The sequence below is a fragment of the Mandrillus leucophaeus genome, unplaced genomic scaffold (assembly GCF_000951045.1).
Source record: "Mandrillus leucophaeus isolate KB7577 unplaced genomic scaffold, Mleu.le_1.0 Scaffold1055, whole genome shotgun sequence".
Taxonomy (NCBI): domain Eukaryota; kingdom Metazoa; phylum Chordata; class Mammalia; order Primates; family Cercopithecidae; genus Mandrillus; species Mandrillus leucophaeus.
This window is the reverse complement of record NW_012098710.1, coordinates 944,122-963,263: the sequence shown is the minus strand read 5'-3', so window position 1 is coordinate 963,263 and position 19,142 is coordinate 944,122. Positions and strand designations below refer to the sequence as shown.

Sequence of the window (19,142 nt, the reverse complement as noted above, 5' to 3'; positions counted from 1 at the left end):
AAAAAAAAAAAAAAAAAAGAGGAAGGGGAGGTAAAGGGCAGGGGGCCATCTGTAGCATAAAGATAGACCTTTTAAGCACTGGAAGAGAGCCCAGAAAAGGATTTGGAACAGTCCTTTGCCTTCCAGAATGTAGGGTATCCCTTCACAGGCTCAGAGGGTAGTGAGGAGTGAATGGACTTAGAGCCCAGTTTTTGAGCATCTTAGGAGTGTCAATCGCTACTACTGGGTTTACTAAGTTTCAGACTTGAAGTTTTACTCACCCGCTAGCCTCAAACCCTCCCAGACCCTGCCCCCGCCCCCACCTCCTAATGTGGCATCACCAGACCTTCAAATCCTGGAGGGCCTTGCAGTCCAGGCAGACCAGGATCACCAAGAGCCCCAGGTGGGCCTGGGAGCCCACTGGGACCATCTTTGCCGGGGATGCCAGGTAAACCTTTGGAGCCTGCAGGAGAGAAAGCCCAAAGGAGGGTACTCAATGTAGAGGGTCCTCAGGTGCCTTCCCCAGGAAAGGGGATTTGTGTGTCATGCCCAAGACTCACTAGGAGATGGTGCACTGGCTGTCGACTTGGTATGCACACTGCACATCAAGGCTGCAGCCGCCTGGGCTAGTTCTTAGTTCATGGAGGCATCTCTGCCCTGGGGCAGTGCCCTCGACTTAGCCTATCTGAGCCCCTTCATGCCCACTTCCTCCTCCCTTCTTCTCATCCTCCCAGCAACATTGGAAATTATGCAGGGCAACTTCTAGCATCCCATATCAGAAATGAAGACACCGAGGCCGGGCGCAGTGGCTCATGCCTGTAATCCCAGCACTCCGGGAGGCCGAAGCGGGCAGATTGCCGTAAGTCAGGAGTTTGAGACCAGCCTGGCCAACATGAGGAAACCTTGTCTCTACTAAAAATACAAAAATTAGCTGGGTGTGGTGGCATGCACCTGTAGTCCCTGCTATTCGGGAGGCTGAGGCGGGAGAATCACTTGAATTCGAGAGGTGGAAGTTGCAGTGAGGCGAGATGGCGCCAATGCACTCCAGCCTGGGTGACAGAGCAAGACTCCGTCTCAAAAATAAAATAAAATAAATAAATAAATGGAAGAGGAAGAGGAAGAAGAAGAAAAGGAGAAGGAGAAGGAGGAGGAGGAGAAGGAAAAGGAGAAGAAAAAATGAGGATGCCGAGACCCAGACAGACTTCTAACTTACTCCAATTAGAGGCCAGGTTTTCTGTCCCCCAGCCTTGGACTTTCTTCATTGCCTTGTGTGGCCCTTTATTCACCACCACACTCCCTCCATCTCTCTGCCGCACATTAGAGAGGGGCGAGTGGTCTGGAGTAGCAACCTTGCTCTGCCCTCATCCTCTAAAGCCAAGTACCAAGTACAACCACCCTGCTGGTCCTGCTGGCCCTTCTTCTCCCCAGCAGGATGCTTGGGAGCTTTGTGAAGGAACAGAGGCAATGTTTGATGAAGACAAACCCTTGGAGCTGGATGTCCAAGCCAGTCTCTCAGCCAAGCTGTCTCAACTCCCCAATAAATCTCCTTTCCCTGGCACCCTCCTCACCTTGTAGGCCTACAGGGCCTTGAGCCCCAGGGTCCCCAGTGAGGCCAGGGATGCCATCGATCCCTGGTAGACCCAAGGGTCCAGGAGGAACCTGGACAGCTTCTGCAGTTGGTGTTTGTCCAGGAGCACCTTGGGGGCCAGAAGAGCCTGTGGGCAGGTGGGGGAAATAAGAACATCAGGCTGAGGCAGAGGGAGGTGAGTGGGGCCCTAGACGCCTTCTTTACTATCTTGTAATCAACCGTTTTCTACCTTGTTTGTCCCCACAGGATATCTGGATATCTCCAGGATGGCACTGTGTGATATTATACAATGCCTTCTTTATCCATCTCTCTCCCCAGTGGCTGGGTAGCTCCACGAGGGCAGGAACTGGGTCATATTCATCCTGTCTCCTCGGGACCCAACACTGGGCCCAAGGGGTGACAGGCAGTCAGGAAGCATTTGCTGCTAATACGGTGAGCTGAGTCTTCTTTCAGGACCAGGGTGGCTTGTTTACTCACTGGTTAGAACACAGTGCCAAGGAGGCTGAGGGGATGCTTCTGACCCCAGTTGACATCCCAGCTTAGGAACCCGGTGCCAGCCAGCTGCCTTTCTAATAGCATAATTTGCTTAGTAAGTCATGGAACAAATATTTCCCCAGTGCTTATTATATGCCAGGGTCCTGGTAGCTCTGGGGATAGAGCAATGAATATGACAGATATTTATGGAGATTATGGTCTGATGATAAAGACGAATAATGCCTAACTCGACAAATACTGTTAATCTGAGTGCAAGTTGGGAGAAGTGTTGTGGAGGAAAGGACTAACACAGGGACACTGGGAGGGAGTAGAGGGTGGCATGGGGTGGAGGCGTCTGTTTTAGAGAGTGATTGGTGGCCTTTTGCAAGCAATGGCATTTAAACTGAGACCATTAAAACATTAGAAGGACTTTGCTATTTAAAGAGTAGAGGGGCAAGTACACTTTGGGAAGTAGAAGTAGCATGTGCAGAGGCCCTGTGGTAGGCCAGGACTTGGTGTTTTTGGATAACTGAAAGAGGCCAGTATGGCAGGAGCACAGTGAGCAGCAAAGGGGAAGGGCTGGTGATGAAGATGAAGAGGGAGGCATCACACAGGGCTTTGCGGGCCACAGTTAGTGTTCATTCCTATGCCATGGGAAGCCACTGGATGAGTTATGTTTTTATAAGCTTTTTTTGGCCACTATGTGGAAAAGTGATAGCTAGAGTGGGGGAGGAAGGGTGCTGCATGAGAACTATTGGTGGCTTGGATCTGGGGGTAGCAGCCGAGGTACTGCGAGGTGAACAGATGCAAGGCACATTTAGGAGGTACAAGCCTCAGGGCTTGCTAATAGATTGTATGTGTGTGAGTAGGGTGGGAAAGGATGCGAAAGATGGTTCTTTATTTCTGAATTGAGCAAACGGGTGGGTGGTGATCTGAGTGCAAACCCAATGCCCACTAATGCAGAGATAACAGAGAGAGAGGCAGTCAGTAGTAGGATCCATGGTGGCAAGGCAGCAGTGGTCTTCAGTCCTCGGAAGTGACAGAGGCTGAAGGATCCCCAAGGGAGAGAAACTGCCTCCCTGGGGTAGCTTGATCCAGCTGCTTTAGACATCCAGGCTTTCTTGGTGTGGTGAGGAATGACGCCTGAAGGAACCTTACCACCAGGCCCCTCCCTCAAACTCTGGATCAGCCCAGCAGGTGCTCTCAACTTACCTCTTGGCCCTGCCTTCCCCTTCATCCCGGGAAATCCTGGGTCTCCAGGTGGCCCAACCTTGCCTGGAGTCCCCATGAAGCCAGGCTCACCTCTCATCCCTGACAAAGTCCAAAGGAAGGAAGTCAGGTCCTGGCATGGTAGGGGTGGTAGGGGTGGTAGGGGTGGAGGATAGGCAGGGGTGAGGTAGGGAAGAGCATCAGCCACCGACCTTTCTTCACAGGACTGCCAGAAGGAGCCCTGGCCGTGGAGTGGGGAAGGGCCTAGCAGCCAGCCAAGCAGCCGTACCTTTCAGTCCTAGCTCTCCAGGAAGGCCAGAAAAACCTGGAATTCCTTGGTCTCCCTTAGGCCCTTTAGGTCCAGGAATTCCAGGGAAGCCAGAGTCTCCGGTGTTGCCTTGATTCGAGGATGGCCCAGTGGGACCTGGAGGTCCAGGGGGGCCTGGGCGGCCTAGGGATAAGATCGGAAGAGGGACGAGGGGCAGGTGAGCAGGTAGTAGCCACTGCTGAAGGCCTGGGGACTGACAGGACTCCAAAGCCCCTTCCCAGGACAGAGAATGTTCCCTCACCATCTGTGGGGTCCTAGTGCCCAGACTTTCCCAAACCATTTCAGCAAAATGCACCCGGCTGAAGTCCCCTGTGTCCCCGCTCGGGGAGGGATGTGAAGCCAAACACGCCCATGTATGGCCAGCAACAGGGACTTGGCTGCGCTGTATACATGACTTCCCCAAATGTCAGACAAGAGGTGGTGGCTAGCCCTCTTTTGGGCTTCCTGTCTTTACCTCGTTCTCCATCTAGGCCTGGTCGCCCGGGGTCACCAGGCTGTCCTGCTATGAGTGAGGGCAAGGAGATGCCTGGGGCACCGGGGAGACCAGCAGGGCCCTGGAGACCTGGGAAACCTGCAAGAATAAATAAAAGGGGCTGGATAGGCTCTGTGTGCCCGGAAGATGGCCAGGCTCGCTCAGAGAAAATGGAAGCTCACACAGAGAAAATGGAAGCAGTTAGGTAGGAGCCAGACCAGAGAACGCCAGCAGAGGGCTCTTCTCCCCTAATCCTTCCTTCCCAGAAAGCAGACAAACAACTGAAGAGGGCTCAGAGCTGGAGCTGCATTTTATTGGAAAGTTCTAGCTCCCTTACCTCAGTGGTAATGGAAATATTTTAGGCCAATTTCTCCCCCACCAGAAAGAAAAGAAGGCATGACTGAGCACCTGGACTTTTAAGTTTCCAAAGTGATTTTAAACCTACTGTCTGTGTCAAAAAACACCTCTTAAGTTAGCCAGTTATGTCTGATGCTGCACAAAGGTTATAGAACGTAGGCCACAGGCCCCAGCCAGTCAGAACAGACACCAGGCCAATTAGAATGGAGGCAGCAAGAGTGTGGTGCCTCTGTGTCTTCTAGGGCTATCTTCTGCAATTTCTAGGCAAACTGGAAAACAATCTTTTATAGGTCATTAATGATATGAGCCAAGTGATTGCTTAATTGCCTATGGAACAAATGTCTCTGTACTAAATCCCTCCTCCCTTTTGGCCAAAGAGAATAACCACTTATTACAATAGATACTGAATACTCATTTGCTCTAATTTTAATGCTGCTTTACATGTTTTCTGTTTGTGGAACTATTTCTATTGTAATATGTTCGAAACCAAAACTTTCATCTGATCACAGAAGATTTATTTAATGTTCACATATCAAATACATAGATGGTCATCTTGATGGGAAAACACAAATGTAGGTGTTGATATTATTCATGTAGCATGGAAGATATGTATTAATTACTTTGGGATAGTCTAGAAGATATTCAAATGAAGATAAATGGATTCAAACTGGTTGATAAACTGTTCCGGTGGTTGAGATTCTTAATTTTTGTTTGCGACAAGAAAATCCAAAAATGTTAATATCGAATTTTATCTTCTGTGACAAGAAAAATGCAAAAATATGCTGAATTTCTCCTATTAATCTAAGATATGGTAAATCCATGAAAATTTATTAAAATGATGGTAGATTCAGGCATTTTTAAACAGCTCATTAATTAATTGAATCTTGAAATTTAGACAAGGAAAAAATAAATTTTGAGAAAAGTCTCTCTAGGTCTCTTAGGTCCGGGAAAAAAAAAACACACACACACACACACACACATACAAAAAGAAAACTAGTAGCTAAGCCATATGGTGGTACTCATAGCATTGTTACTTCTGGCTTGGTGAGCCTTTGAAATATTTTTCTTTATCCCCAGGGTAAAAATCTGAAAAGAAAGACATATTGTATACTTTTTTTCTGAAAATACAGCTCTACACATATATTATGTATATAGATATATAGCTTATATATATGTAAACTGAAATTATGCTACCTAATAAACAAGACACCACATGTGTAATAGAGTAGGCAGTGATGGGCAGTACACAGATTATAAAAGTTCCCATGGCAGTTTTTGGAGACTGTTTTTCCCTTTAACTGTTTCTTGATTTTATAATTACACTTACGTGTTATTAAACCTGAAATAAAGGCACTACTGACTTTAAGTACTGCAAAAAGCTCATGCATTTCTTTAAGAATAAAACACTTTAAATGAGCAGATGAAAATGCAAAACAGCCCATTTTTCCAACTCAGTCCAGTGTCAAAGCCTTGAAAAAACAAAATATATAAATGCAGCCTCTACATATTTAGTGCAAATATGAAAACAGATAGTATCACTGAAAGTTATTTAGATAACAGTATTGTAATGAGAGGGATTGTTCTATGAAGTTTTTTTTACTGGTTAGTTTGTTTGAGATAGGGTCTTTCTCTGTTGCCCAGGCTGGTGTGCACTGAGGTGGTCAGGGCTCACTGCAACCTCAACCTCCCAGGCTCAAGCGATCCTCCCACCTCAGCCCCCTGAGTAGCTGGGATTACAGGCACACAGCACTATGCCCTGCTAATTTTTCTATTTTTTGTAGAAACAGGGTTTTATCATGTTACCCAGGCTGGTCTCCAACTCCTGGGCTCAAGCAATCTGCCTGCCATGGCCTCCCAAAGTGCTAGGATTACAGATGTGAGCCACTGCACCCAACCACTCTTACGATGTTTTCTTAGGAGTAAACCATCATATTGCACTGACTCCCACTGTCAAATCAAAGATAGGTTTCTGTGTGTGTGTGTGGGTGGGGGGGGTGGTATGATATTTCTTGTGTTCTTTTTAAAGAAATTGTTTTAATTAGATATTGAGAAGACATGACATAATATTTATAACATTATGCAAAGAATAATTCAGATACAATGAACGCTTGTGTTTCAACCACTCAACTTAAGATGTCACTTGGTTTGAATTTCCTTGTGTGCCCTCCACCCTCTTCCTTCCCTCACTCTCAGAGGCAATCACTCCTGAATTTTGTTCATCATCCTCTTCCTTTTTCTTCAGTTTGACCATATATATCTCTAAACAATGTATTGGTTGGTTTTGCTTATTTTTGAACATTTATTGACAGAATCATACCGAATGTATTCCTCTGTGACATGTTTGTTTTTTGCTTAGTGCTATGTTGCTGAAATGCATCCTTCTTGACCTGTGCTATTTACTACATGTGTAATTATGATTTTATTATCTCAGATAGCTAAAGAAAATGAATAATCTAATGACCGTCAAGATTTGAAAACAAAAGAAAATGTCCCTGTGCTTTTATCCAGTTCCCTCTTCCTTATATCCTATGAAAGAAGGCAGTCTCTGGGCAGGCTTGGACCCTGCTTTGAGCCCTTCCTCTGGAGAAGCTGCTGGCTTTCAGAAAAGAACAGTTTGGTCCAGATCAAAGGGAAGAAGAAACACAGAAACAGCAGATGCGTCAATTTAAAATGCAGCAGGAAATGAATATATGAATATAGTCCCTGGGAAACATACACACAGTATACAAACATGCACATAAACAAAATGTAGTGAGACCTCAAGCCCCAGAGCAAAGAGAAACAGGAAATTTTGCAAATATGATTTCCCCAGGTAACATGCAATAACATTCTTAAGTATATACTATGTGCCAGGCACTGAGCTTTTGTATATCTTACCTCGCTCCTCATTGATTCCTCAAAAAACCTATGAGGTAGGTTCTGCTATTATGTTCATTTTATAGAAAAGGAAAACTAAGGGCTCATTTGGGATTGAGGAACAAGTAACTTCCTTGTTTAAAGTCATATAGCTAGTGAGAGGTATAGCTTGAATTTGAACCCAGCTAGTCTGATTTCAGAGCCCATACTCTTAACCATGATGCTATGCTGAATTCATTTCCTGGTTAACATGGAGTGGAATGTACAAAGGTTTTTGGAACTTTCCTGAGGAAAAGTTGAAGAACACAAGTCATTCTTACTTTCTGAGAGGTGGGGAAAGGGAGACTCAGAAAGGGACTTCAGGCCATGTGATGAGTCAGGGGCCGAGATTAGGGTAGAATCTGCTTTCTAGTAAACCCAACAAATTCTAGTTCAGGGTATGCTGTGGTTCTGTCCGGTGGAGACTTGTATCGTCTTAGTCTTGGGATCCTTCCAGCAGCCACACTGTCTTCCCAGGGCCCTGGGAGTGCCACCCACACTGGACACTGAGGAAATGCCAGCCAACCTCTCACTAAATGGACCAGCCCTGTCCCTCAGGACCAATCATTCCAAGCTGTGACCAAGCATGCCAGAGAGGCTTGAGGTTAGTAAGGAGGAGCAGAAGGGAATCTGGAGGCTAAAATGGACTTGGTGAACTGTGCCCTGACTGTCTTCACTGGAAAATGCTAAGCACAGCCTATCCTCTCCTTCTCAGCAGTCATTCCCACTGGGTTGTGAGACTCCCAGAGATGTGAAGACGCTCACAGCCCAACCCTGTGAGCCACATGGCCCTGCTGTACCCTAAACCTGACTCCCCCAGGAAGGCCTCGCTCAGCCTCCGCAAGACCTGACTTGGACTCACCTCGATCACCTTTTTGCCCTCTCAGGCCCGGCTTCCCTGGAGCTCCGATGCCAATTCCTGGATATCCCTTTTCTCCTTTGGGTCCAGGGAGACCAGCAGGCCCAGGCACACCAGTGATACTAGGTCCTAGGAGGAGATGCAGGGGTAGGGAGCAGACCTCAGTGGAGGTGAGGCCTTCCTGCCTAGCTCACTTGACTGTGGTCTGAGAAGCCTGACTGACAGATACCAGAGGCAGAGTACTGAAGTAACAAGAAAGAAAGTTAATTTGAATAGAAGAAAAAACCCCGTACTCTTTCTTCTCCATATCAAGGGACCTGAAATTGGAGGTTGATAAGGAGAGCTAGGAGTCCAAGGATATGGGATACACCACAGTCGAGAATTCATGGCCAGCCCTTGCCAAGCTTCTGGAAGAGCTGATGCCCTCCTCTTCACCCTGAGGGTCTTCCTAACCTGGAGTGCCATGGGTACCCTTGGTGCCCGGAAGCCCATTCAGTCCACGTAAACCAGGAAATCCAGGGAAGCCTGAGGGGAGAGAATGTCAAAAATGGCTCCAGCAACTCTGAATCATGAAGCATTAGCAAGAGGTAGCTACCTGCCCCCAAAGGCATTGCAAGGTCCTTATTTTAAAGTCCTGGCCTTTTTTGAGGCATTTACTTAATGCCCTAGGGAAGAAGAAAACACTCCCAACCTATACCCTACACCATAGGTTCTCACGACTCTTATCAGAGACCAGTACAGCTTTGGGAGTCAGATGGCAGCTCATTAGGTATCCTGAAGAACTCAGAGTAGCAATGTTAAGACCTTGAGTTGTTAGCTCCCAGAGACTGGTTCCAGAAACTCACTGCCCAATTTCTAAGTCAGGGAAAGACTACATATGCCAGGGCAATTGCCTTCCTTGCTAGCTCTTCTCTTCATGGATCCCATATTCTTCTCTTCCCACTCATGCTTGCCTGCCTTCATTACTCTTCATCTACCTTTCCCATGATTCCTCATGTCCAATGACTCCTGTAGGCATGGCTTAACCCTAGCTAGTATCTTCTAAGATAAAGTAGTTGGTGTCCTTCATTGAGGGAAAGGCTTTTCCCCACTGCCTGCTCCCAAATACACGTACCTTTGGGTCCTATTAATCCGGGGGGTCCTAGGGGCCCAATTGCCCCTTGATGACCAGAAGAGCCTGGAAGTCCTGGTTCTCCTCTCATGCCGGCAACCCCTGGAAACCCTAAATGTGAAACCAAGGCAGAAGTTCAGAATGGGGCATGGCTTGAAGCTAATCCAAACTCTTTCAGAATAAGGTTATCATGTGGCATGGTACCTGGAGCTCCACGAAGGCCAACATCTCCAGAAACACCAACTTTTCCATCTTCACCTTTGTTTCCAGGGAAGCCTATATTGCCTATTGGTCCATCTCTTCCTTTTGTGCCTATAAAATCAAGAAAAATGCTGAGTGATTAGGCCATATTTCTAGCAGTGTATTCCTCCATGGGAAAGAGTAGATTCTGAATTGCTGAAGGAGCTAGGCCCAATGAAGAAACTCTAAAAAAGATAGTGGCGGCTGTTTTCACATTAGAAAGGTGCCCCACAATTGAGAAGCAAGTAAATTTGTTATGAGTATCCCTTCAGAAGTGGGAGCAATGAGTGGAAATGTTCAAGAAGGACAGTGTAGATAACAACTTCTAAACTAAGGGGATGTAGGCCATTATCCCAAAGGTCTTTGCCAGCCTATGAGTCTTGAAGGAAGAGTAGGCTGATTTGTTTGGGGAATTGACAGGTAGGAAATTTCTGCACTAGAGAGAAGTTGCAGAACTTGGGGTTGACCTCCAAAATTCCTTCTAATCCTCAGTTTTGTGGAGTCTGTGAGGCAAACAAGACAAAAATATAGCAACCTTACCTTTAAAACCAGATTCACCAGGTTGTCCCTTCGGTCCTGGGCTACCGGAAATTTCAAGTGTCTGGCCGTTGTCTCCTGAGGATTCCAATACATTGTTTAAATGGCCAGGAGAAGCTATAGCTCATTTTGCACTACTGAGATCTTTTGAACGCATTTTTTTTTTCAGATTCAGTGTAGCCAGAGGAGCTCCTTGATAAAATTATCTATTGGGTAAAAAGTGATAAACCACCATCCAGGAGCTGGGATGCTGCTACCAGACTACTGGCATGAAATGCTGCTACATACAGCATATCTCCATTGGGAAACACATCACTAGGCTCAGTATGGGCAGAGAAGATGGTAGGCAGGGCCCTCAAACATCACCAGAACGGAACAGTGATGCCAGCAAGAATGGGAAATTTTCCTGCCTAGTGGGCTGGGTTTATCAGGGGAAGAGACTGGAGCCGAAGTTCTCCTCGCTGCTAAGTCTGGAAAGCAGATGGGCAAAACCACAAAGCCAAAGGACATCCTTTTCCTTGGATCCATGAAAGCCACAGAGAGAGAGATCTTGCTAAGTACCACTGTTTGTTGCATTGTCTGTGAGGAGCAAGGACTGCAGAAGGGGTTTGGCCAAAGGGAAAATGTAAATTAATTCACTTTCCCCTAAACAGTCTCTCTGCTACCCCTCGCAAGAGACCCTTGGGCCAGCCAGGTGCAGTGGCTCATGCCTGTAATCCCAGCACTTTGGGAGGTTGAGGCGGGCAGACCACAAGGCCAGGAGTTTGAGACCAGCCAGACCAACATGGTGAAACCCGTCTCTACCAAAAATACAAAAATTAGCCGGGCATGGTGGTGAGTGCCTGCAATCCCAGCTACTCAGGAAGCTGAGGCAGGAGAATCGCTTGAACCCGGGAGGCAGAGGCCGCAGTGAGCCGAGATTGCGCCACTGTACTCCAGCCTAGGTGACAGAGCGAGACTCTGCCAAAAAAAAAAAGAGAGAGAGAGAGACCCTTGGGCCTGCTAGAAATCTACCTTGCTCTAGAAGAACACATTAAAAGAAAAAAAAAATGCTCCTTACCTTTCAGGCCTGGGAGACCAGATGTTCCTGGGAGTCCAGACGACCCTCTGATACCTTGTGAACCCTTCAAAGCAACATGGGAATCATCATTTCTGCCCAGAGCTCAGGGCTGCCCACCCTCTTACTCCCTCATCCCTCACTGAGCCACTGCCTGAGAGATGTCTATCATGTATTCTGTGGCAAAGGTGGACTGTGGGCTGGAAGTGGGGATGTTACATCCTGCAAACAGGAAGGTGATGAACAAAGGGCAGAGCACATACTTAGGGTTTGTAGGGGAAGGATTTGATCCCACTGCTTATCAAAATGGGAACCTTAGGAAGACAAAGTGTGGCCATTCTAGCGAGTCTCTTAGAAAATGCAGAACATGACAGTTAGGCCAGGCACTCTATGGACTCAACACACAGTTGGCTACCACTGTCCTTGCCAAAGCTCTGGAGCCATTATGCATAGGAAGAAGTTCTGCTTCACCGTGCATGGTTAGCCCTCTGCCCCAGGTTCCACAAGGAACACAAGGTCTTTCTGCCACCGGGTAGCAGGCGGTATGTGTGCGGGTGCTGGAGTCTGAATTTGGGCAAATGTTACCATTTTCAGAGGACAAGCTGCCTTCACTGGCTAATGTCCAACACACTATCTGAGTCTGGGAAGTGGCCATGTCAGCTGCCATCAGCAAAGTTCTTTTCTTGATATCTGCTATGGTTTTGGTGCATTTTGAGATGTACCCAGTATCCAGTAAAGATTTATGCCGCTTAGTGCTTTGGGTAAGAGGCTGAGTACTGGGCTGGGTCACTGTGTGCACTGGACCACTACCCAGGACACCCCTCCATTGTGGCTGCTTCCTTGCCCGGCTTCATCAGGCACATTGCCATATCTTCTAATTCTGAGCCTCTGTTCATGCTGGGACTTCTCCCAGAATGCATTCCTACTTTGTTTTCATCCCCCTAGAATGTAAATAGTCAGGACTACCCAGTCTAGAACTATTTCTTTTCAATTGCTTCAGGTGTGTGTGTGTGTGTGTGTGTGTGTGTGCACGCGCGCGCACACCATGTTCTCTCCACCAGATGGACTGACACTTTTGAAGTTCAGGGACTTTGCCCGCAAGGAGCACAGGTGTTCTGTGATTCAATTCATTGAGACCCTTTGATAAAGCTGCTATTTATGCAGAGCCGGCTGTGTGCCAGACACAATGTTAAGAGCTTTACATGTGTCATGTCACTTAACCCTCCCTACTGTCTGAAGGCTATTTAAATATTATTCTCAATTTTTACAGATGAGGAAAGTGAGGTTTAGGTTAAGGTAAACAGTGTGCACGAGATCACAGAGCTAATGAGCAATGGAGCTGAGGTGCAAATGCAGGTTGGTCTCATTGCTAAGCCACCTCTTCCACCTTGCCTTGTAAGAGCCCAGATAAGCTGGACTTGATTCTTTACTAGTTGTTGCACCTTGTGGAGCTTCAAAGACCTTTCTAGCAAAACATCAAGAAGTTTTTACGAATTCTTACAATGTGTCAGGCTTAACATGAAATGCTGGCAGTGGGGTGCAGAGGAAAAAGCATGTAAGGTAGTTCTTGTTCTCAAGCCCTAACAATCTCATTGAGGAAGTCAGACACACAGAGAAGCAATTAGAATTGATGTCAGCAGTGATAAGTATAGAGTGGCAGCACGGTGGGAGCTCGGGGACTCTTGGAGGAGAAGGTGCCTGGGCTGGGGACTGAAGGCAGGCAGATATTGGATAATTGTAAAGGCAGGAGAAGGCTCTGCCATGTCAGGGAGATGTGACAAAAGAACAGAGGAAGACATGTTCAGGAAAGGGTGGGAAGACCTGTCAAACTCAAGGAGAGAGCTCTTTCTGAGGACGTCCTGGGAGAAGGGGCTGAGAAGGAAGCTGGGATCAGAGAGGTGTGCAGTGAGGGTATATCCCCCTGAGATGGGGGGCCTTTCCTAGTATAAAGACAAAGATCTGGTCACACTTACACTTTCTCCTGGCATTCCTGGGAAACCTGTTATCCCAGAGGACCCCTTCAGGCCAGGTAAGCCCCGGATTCCCATGAAGCCAGGGGGACCTGGCTTTCCACTAACTCCTTTGAAAGTGCCTGGGAGGCCAGGAGCTCCAGGCAGGCCTGGTGGCCCAGGTTGACCAGCCTCTCCTTTGTCACCTGTAAAAGAAATAAAAAGACTTGGAAAAAGATACTGGGCAAGAAAAACCCAGCTCACCAAGATTCAGGTGCCCCAGGTCACAGGCCAAGTGTAGGCTCAGCGAGCAGTTAGCTCAGAGGTGAAGGTGAAATGGGAAGAGATGCTTTCACTCTTACGGGGCATTGACAGGGTCGCTTCTGCCATAACACTGGGAAAGCAGCACAGTGCTCAGGCTCCTCCAGGGGTACCACCGCCTGTGGTTGAAAACCTCAGTTCTACAGTGGCAATGACAAATAGCAGTCTCAAAGTCCAGGCAGCCTTCAGGCCCAGGGAAGGCAGCCTTCCTGGACTCCTTGCTGCCAGCCACACTGCTGCTCTGGGGTTGGGGATGGGGGGCTTTACTTCAGGGTCTTTGCTCAGGAAGGAAGCCCAGTTTGGTTATGAAGCCTTTCTTGAGCATTTCTCCTATCCATCCCCTGCCCCAGCACCTCTTGGCCCTGGAAATCCATCGGATCCGGCTGAGCCTTGAGAGCCTTTGTCTCCTTTGAGCCAAAGGTTTGACATTGGACGTCTTGGACCAGGTATTCCGACTGGCCCCGGATTGCCTCTGTCTCCTGCAGGGATGGAGATCAGCGTGAGAAAGAGAGCTTAGATGCAGGGTCAGGCAAAGGCTGACCTTTCACATCATTTCTTCCCATACCACCACAGCCCTGTTTTGGGGCCTTTCCATCTTATTCCCCGCCCCTCTTCCCCCAACTTCACATTTCTGTGTATGTCCTCTTCTACAAATCCCAAGTCCGTCAGCAACTTTAGACTCTCCTCAAAACCCTCCTCCACTGGTCTTCTGGGAATGGGCACACATGGCCTCTAACATGCAGTGTGAACTCAGAGGCGATTAAGTCTTTTGGTTTAAAATGACTTAATTCAGAAGCCCAAAATTTTATTATCTTACATAGATTTGGTACAAACCTCAGGAATGACCAAGTCAACAAACAAAATATATATATTGAAAAGCATGGGCAGCAGTTCCAGAATTCAATTCCCCAGCTCACCCTTTTCACCAGGAGTGCCAGCGTGTCCAGATGGTCCCATTTTTCCGGTTGATCCTGGAATTCCCTTTAATCCTCTTGTTCCAGGAATACCAGGCAGACCTGGTATTCCTGGAAAACCTACGAATCCAACAGACCCCTTCTCTCCTGTTGAAAAACAAGAACCTTTATTATTACTCTCATTTTACATACAAGGAAATGGAGGCTCAGAGAGGTTGAGTAACTTGCCCAAAGTCACACAGCAAGGAAGTTGCAGAGAAGGAATTCAAACCCAGGTTTCTCTAATTCCAAAGTCTTAGTCATTACCAAACTCTTATTTATTACATATTATACTACCTTCCTGAATAAGGACATAGCACTACACAATACAAAGGAAAGAAGTGGGCCCCTCTCAGCTGGGCATGGTGGCTCACACTGTAATCCTAGCACTTTGGGAGGCCAAGGCGGGTGGATCACCTGTGGTCAGGGGTTCCAGACCAGCCTGGCCAACATGGCAAAACCCCATCTCTACTAAAAACACTAAAATTAGCTGGGCATGGTAGCAGGCACCTATAATCCCAGCTACTTGGGAGGCTGAGGCAGGAGAATCGCTTCAACCTGGGGGGCAGAGGTTGCAGTGAGTCGAGATCACGCCACTTCACTCAAAAGAGCAAAACTCTTTAAAAAAAAAAAAAAAGTGGGCCCCTCTCTTATGATTCACCAAGTTATAGCTCATGTGTGACACAGAAAAAAAAAAAAAAAAAAAAAAAAAAAGAAGCCTAGGGCCAGGAGGCAAGGAGATGAGCTATTTAGCCTGGTTCTGCTGCTAACCAGTTGTGTGACCTTAAACCACTCACTTTCTCTGGTTTTAAATGGAGATACCACTTTTACAGCTACCAATGGCTATCAAGGTATCAACCTTGATAGCCTCCATGCTCTCAGCCTCCATGGTAGGACTACGCAAATGAGTAAACCCAGTGTGGCTGGTACTGCCCAGGGCTTTGCTGACCATGATACTCAGTCTAGTGTTCCACCCAGCAGGCAGTGAGGGTGACTCACCTTGACCAGAGGTCCCCCTTTAGCACTAGCCTTGTCCAACTATCTTGACACAAAAGCCCTGTTCAACTCCCTCCCCATTTCCCATTCCTAGGCAGAGAGGAAGGAGCAAGCTGGGCAGCTGAAATGCTCCTTTTTAGCTTCACTGATCACTTCACTTACCCTTGGGTCCAGAGAGGGCTGGCAACCCAGCGACCCCTGGAGAGCCTGGGCTTCCTTTCAGCCCTATTAGGCCTGGATTTCCAGGAAGGCCTTTTAGCCCTGGCAGCCCTTTCTTTACAATTGATCCAGGAGGGCCTTTCTCGCCTCTTGTTCCTTTCTTTCCAGGATGCCCTGAATCAGCACAGGAGAGAACACAGGACAGCTGTCAAGTGAGGCTCTGGCCAGATCTGGGTCACTGCCTATATCATAGCTTCTGATTGGTTTGGTTTGTTAGGTTTTGTAAATGGCCCTTTAACACCAGCACACGCAAACTGCTAACAGGCAGAGTTCTCAGTTGGCTGAAGTGTTAGTGTCTACTACCCAGAGTGCCACAGCAATGGCTATTACTTCCAGCATGGCACAGTAGCTGGTAGGGAGAGCAAACCCCTTCTGATTATAACTTTTTGTCCCTTTGTGAATGTGGTTTACACTTTAGCCCCTGAATGGAGCTCTAGGAAGCCAGGGTGGCAAGTAGGCTCCAGTTTCCTGGTACTTCCAGTCTGAATCACACTACAATGGCTGTTTCCTGAGCCAATCGGTGAAGTAGAGGTTAAAGCTGAGCTGTTGTTTCAGCCTCCCAGGGAGCCTTGGATACAGGGCTGCCCTTTTAATCCCTCAAGCAATCAGTTAAGTCAGCCAGTTCTTTGGCATTAAGGTTGAAAGACCCCCTAGTGCCAAGTACTGTAGAAACCCACAAGGCCCATTTGGTCTCCTAGGTATTCTGAGACGTCTTTCACCACGCTTTAAAGTTGGTCAATGGGATTAACCTCCTGAGCTGCTGCCAAAGTGGAATGTTCAGGTACAAAGCAAGGAAATTAAAAAACGAAAGGATTAAATCAATGACGACAGAGGTATTTGGGTCCCCAAGGACCCAAATGAATGGCTGACTTGGCTTTCTATGGATTGAAAAGCATCAAGTAGCTGCAAGCCCCAGGATTCAAATGGGAGGCTGTGAAGGGGACTCCACAACAAGGGAAAAATTCAATGGAAGCCAACCCCACAGCAGGAGCTCGGGGATCCCTGGCCTTGTAAGCAAGGCCCTGTTATAGTGTATAATCAGATACATTCCTGAGGGGCAGAGCCAGTGGGGGTGTTAGTCTGTGAGCTTGTGTGCTGTGTTTTCTCACTGAGGCAGCCTATGTGAAGATCTCAGAAACACAGAGAGACAAAGGGAATAAAAAGGACATTAATGGCTCTGCAAATAACTCAACTTCAGTCACTAGGCCAGGAGTAAAGGGCGGTTGGGAATGGTGCAGTTACCGAAGCAGGTTGTGGAGGGTGGTGCAAGAAAAAGGCAAAGCTGTAAACACAAGTCTGGAAGCAGGAAGTGTCAGGCCCCACTGCTGAGTAAAAGACGCTTGGCCGTGGGTCCTTGGAGGCACACTCGCCTGAGAGGCAGGCTGCCGGTGTGGTCACACTGCTCGAGTTTCTCCCCAACCAAAAGCAGGCTGCTCACAGCCCCAGTGAAGACAGTGGAAATGGACTAGACGCCCTCAACGATGAGGGTGGCTTCTCTAACTGGGGAGGTCGGGAGAGTTAAAACCTGAAAACTGGGCATGAGGCCATGGAGGAGGCCGGGGGAGGGGAAAGATTTGTGGCAATAGTTTGGAAGCTAACCTGCAGCAATCTGTCCTGCTTGGTACTAGAAAGGTGACTTGAGATTTGAAACTTGAGAGCTTAGGAAAGTCAAGTCTCATTCTAAATTTTGACCATGTCTCACTACTGCTATTGCCCCCCCGCCCCAGCACATCTGGGCCCAGGGCCTAGCTGAAGTCTGTCAAGGTGGGACTCCTCCTCTGAAGGACCTACCTGAGGTGCCTGGAAAGCCTGGTGCTCCTGGGAGCCCAGATTTGCCCTTGATGCCATACGGACCACTAGATCCTGGGGTGCCTGGCTGTCCCACCGGTCCTGGTGTTCCAGGGCTGCCCCGCTCACCTTTGGGGCCTAGCAAGCCAGGCTTCCCGTACACACCTGATAAAAGAGAAGGGCAAATGATCACAGCTTGGAGAGATAGCAGTGAGTGGGTCAACAAACCAACTTCCAGGACACGTCCCAGGTGCCACTGTCTTCTCAGCTCCAGCCTTGTTGCTATTCCCAGCTGTAAGCCAGTCTTTGCAAGAAATTTGACTATTAGTTATGGTCGCTTTTGGAATTACTAAGACAGTAAAGTTGGCTCAGGCCATTTAAGGAAAATTTCACAAAAGGAAGGGACAGAATAAAATATTTCATTTTAACCCCTTAATTAAACCATCACCCCAGATTCATGCAAGTATTCATGGAAGTATACAAATTAATATAAGGCTTTCTGTAGATTGTTCAATAATTGGGGCAAAAAGAGTCACCCTTGAGTCCTGGAAGGCCAGAGTCTCCAAGAAGTCCTTTGTCGCCTATTAATCCTTGTAGGCCTTGTTCCCCCGGAGCACCATTTTCAGCACCAAAGATGTCACCAGTGGCTCCCTTGGAACCAGGTAAACCTGGACTGCCAATCATCCCAGGCAAGCCATCTTTTCCAGGGAGCCCAGGAAACCCAGGCAAGCCCTTCTCCCCACGAGGTCCAGGAAATCCTAAATGTAAAAAGATGAACATAAAAGACCATGGCTGTTTAGAAGCAATTTGTCTGGGTACAGATCTCTGAGACAGATTTTTCTAATATGAAAGTTAACATATTAATAATATATGTGACTTCTCTTGAAGGTCAGGAGTCTCTGTTCCTGCGAGGCCTTGTGCAGAGGCAGGGACTGGGCCCTGCGACTTGGAGGAGGTTCTAGTTCTGGGAGTTGGGGCTGTGGGTGGAGGTCCACAACCTGTTTCTGAGGGTCGTATAGTTGTCGAAGAACACACGCCACCCCATAGCATCCTGAGAAAAGCTCAACCTCTTCTGGAGTTCTCTAGCTTCTGCTGTCATGCCTCCCTCTTCTTGGGTGGGGAGAGGGTAGTGGAGGGGACCCTGGAGCACATGGTCCAAGATGAGCCCCGAGCCCTACAGCAGTTGTGGTTCTCAAACCTGAGCGATCATCACAATCATCTGGGATAACACACAGATTACCAGGCCCATCCCCAGAGGTTATGATCAGCAGATCCTGTGGAGAGGTGGATAATTTGCATTTCCATCAAGTTCCTAGGTGATGCTAATGCTGGCCCATGGAGTACAGTTTGAGGACCACTGGTACAGTGAAGAATCATGAAGCTCAAGTTGGAACAAGAGAGTGTGAGAAAAGGGATAGAAATGGACAGCTTCCCTCTGACTGATCTCAGTCTTTTTCACTGACCCTTAAGGAGTTGATCCAGGAAACTCATAGAACTGGCAGACAGACAACCTGGCAGAGTTACACCTCTGTCATTAGTGGTTTAGTGATCTCAGACAAGTCATTTCCCATCTGGGCCTCAGTTCACTCATCTGAAAGTTAAGGGGTTGCCCCAGCTGATTTTGAATGGTCCTTATTGCTCTAATATGCTGTCCTTCTATGGCTGTGTGCTGTGTCTTGCCAGGGTATAAAATTAAACCATCCTACCTACACCAGAGAGCAAACTTGACTTCCTGTAATTGGCAGAGGGCTACCACAACCCAAACACACACACACACACACACACACACACACACACACACACACACACA

At 47.7% G+C, this 19,142-nt stretch overlaps 1 protein-coding gene across 5 annotated transcripts in view; it reads right to left on the bottom strand.

Moving 5' to 3' along the window:
* The window catches only part of COL4A6 (collagen, type IV, alpha 6), a 287,485-nt gene that overhangs the window by 5,987 nt on the left and 262,356 nt on the right, over nucleotides 1-19,142 (bottom strand). For 3 of the 5 annotated variants that reach the window (XM_011982419.1, XM_011982428.1, XM_011982409.1), the window contains 17 exons: nucleotides 17,869-18,090; nucleotides 17,336-17,497; nucleotides 15,488-15,658; nucleotides 14,294-14,437; nucleotides 13,730-13,855; nucleotides 13,080-13,261; nucleotides 11,110-11,173; nucleotides 10,053-10,127; nucleotides 9,477-9,584; nucleotides 9,276-9,383; nucleotides 8,615-8,686; nucleotides 8,165-8,290; nucleotides 4,033-4,149; nucleotides 3,540-3,701; nucleotides 3,254-3,352; nucleotides 1,548-1,694; nucleotides 326-442 (listed from right to left, as the gene is read on the bottom strand). In XM_011982419.1, the coding sequence (XP_011837809.1) occupies nucleotides 326-442; nucleotides 1,548-1,694; nucleotides 3,254-3,352; nucleotides 3,540-3,701; nucleotides 4,033-4,149; nucleotides 8,165-8,290; nucleotides 8,615-8,686; nucleotides 9,276-9,383; nucleotides 9,477-9,584; nucleotides 10,053-10,127; nucleotides 11,110-11,173; nucleotides 13,080-13,261; nucleotides 13,730-13,855; nucleotides 14,294-14,437; nucleotides 15,488-15,658; nucleotides 17,336-17,497; nucleotides 17,869-18,090 (2,202 nt within the window). The remainder of the gene's footprint in view (nucleotides 1-325; nucleotides 443-1,547; nucleotides 1,695-3,253; nucleotides 3,353-3,539; nucleotides 3,702-4,032; nucleotides 4,150-8,164; nucleotides 8,291-8,614; nucleotides 8,687-9,275; nucleotides 9,384-9,476; nucleotides 9,585-10,052; nucleotides 10,128-11,109; nucleotides 11,174-13,079; nucleotides 13,262-13,729; nucleotides 13,856-14,293; nucleotides 14,438-15,487; nucleotides 15,659-17,335; nucleotides 17,498-17,868; nucleotides 18,091-19,142) is intronic. The other 2 variants (XM_011982437.1, XM_011982447.1) reach the window with 2 other exon arrangements.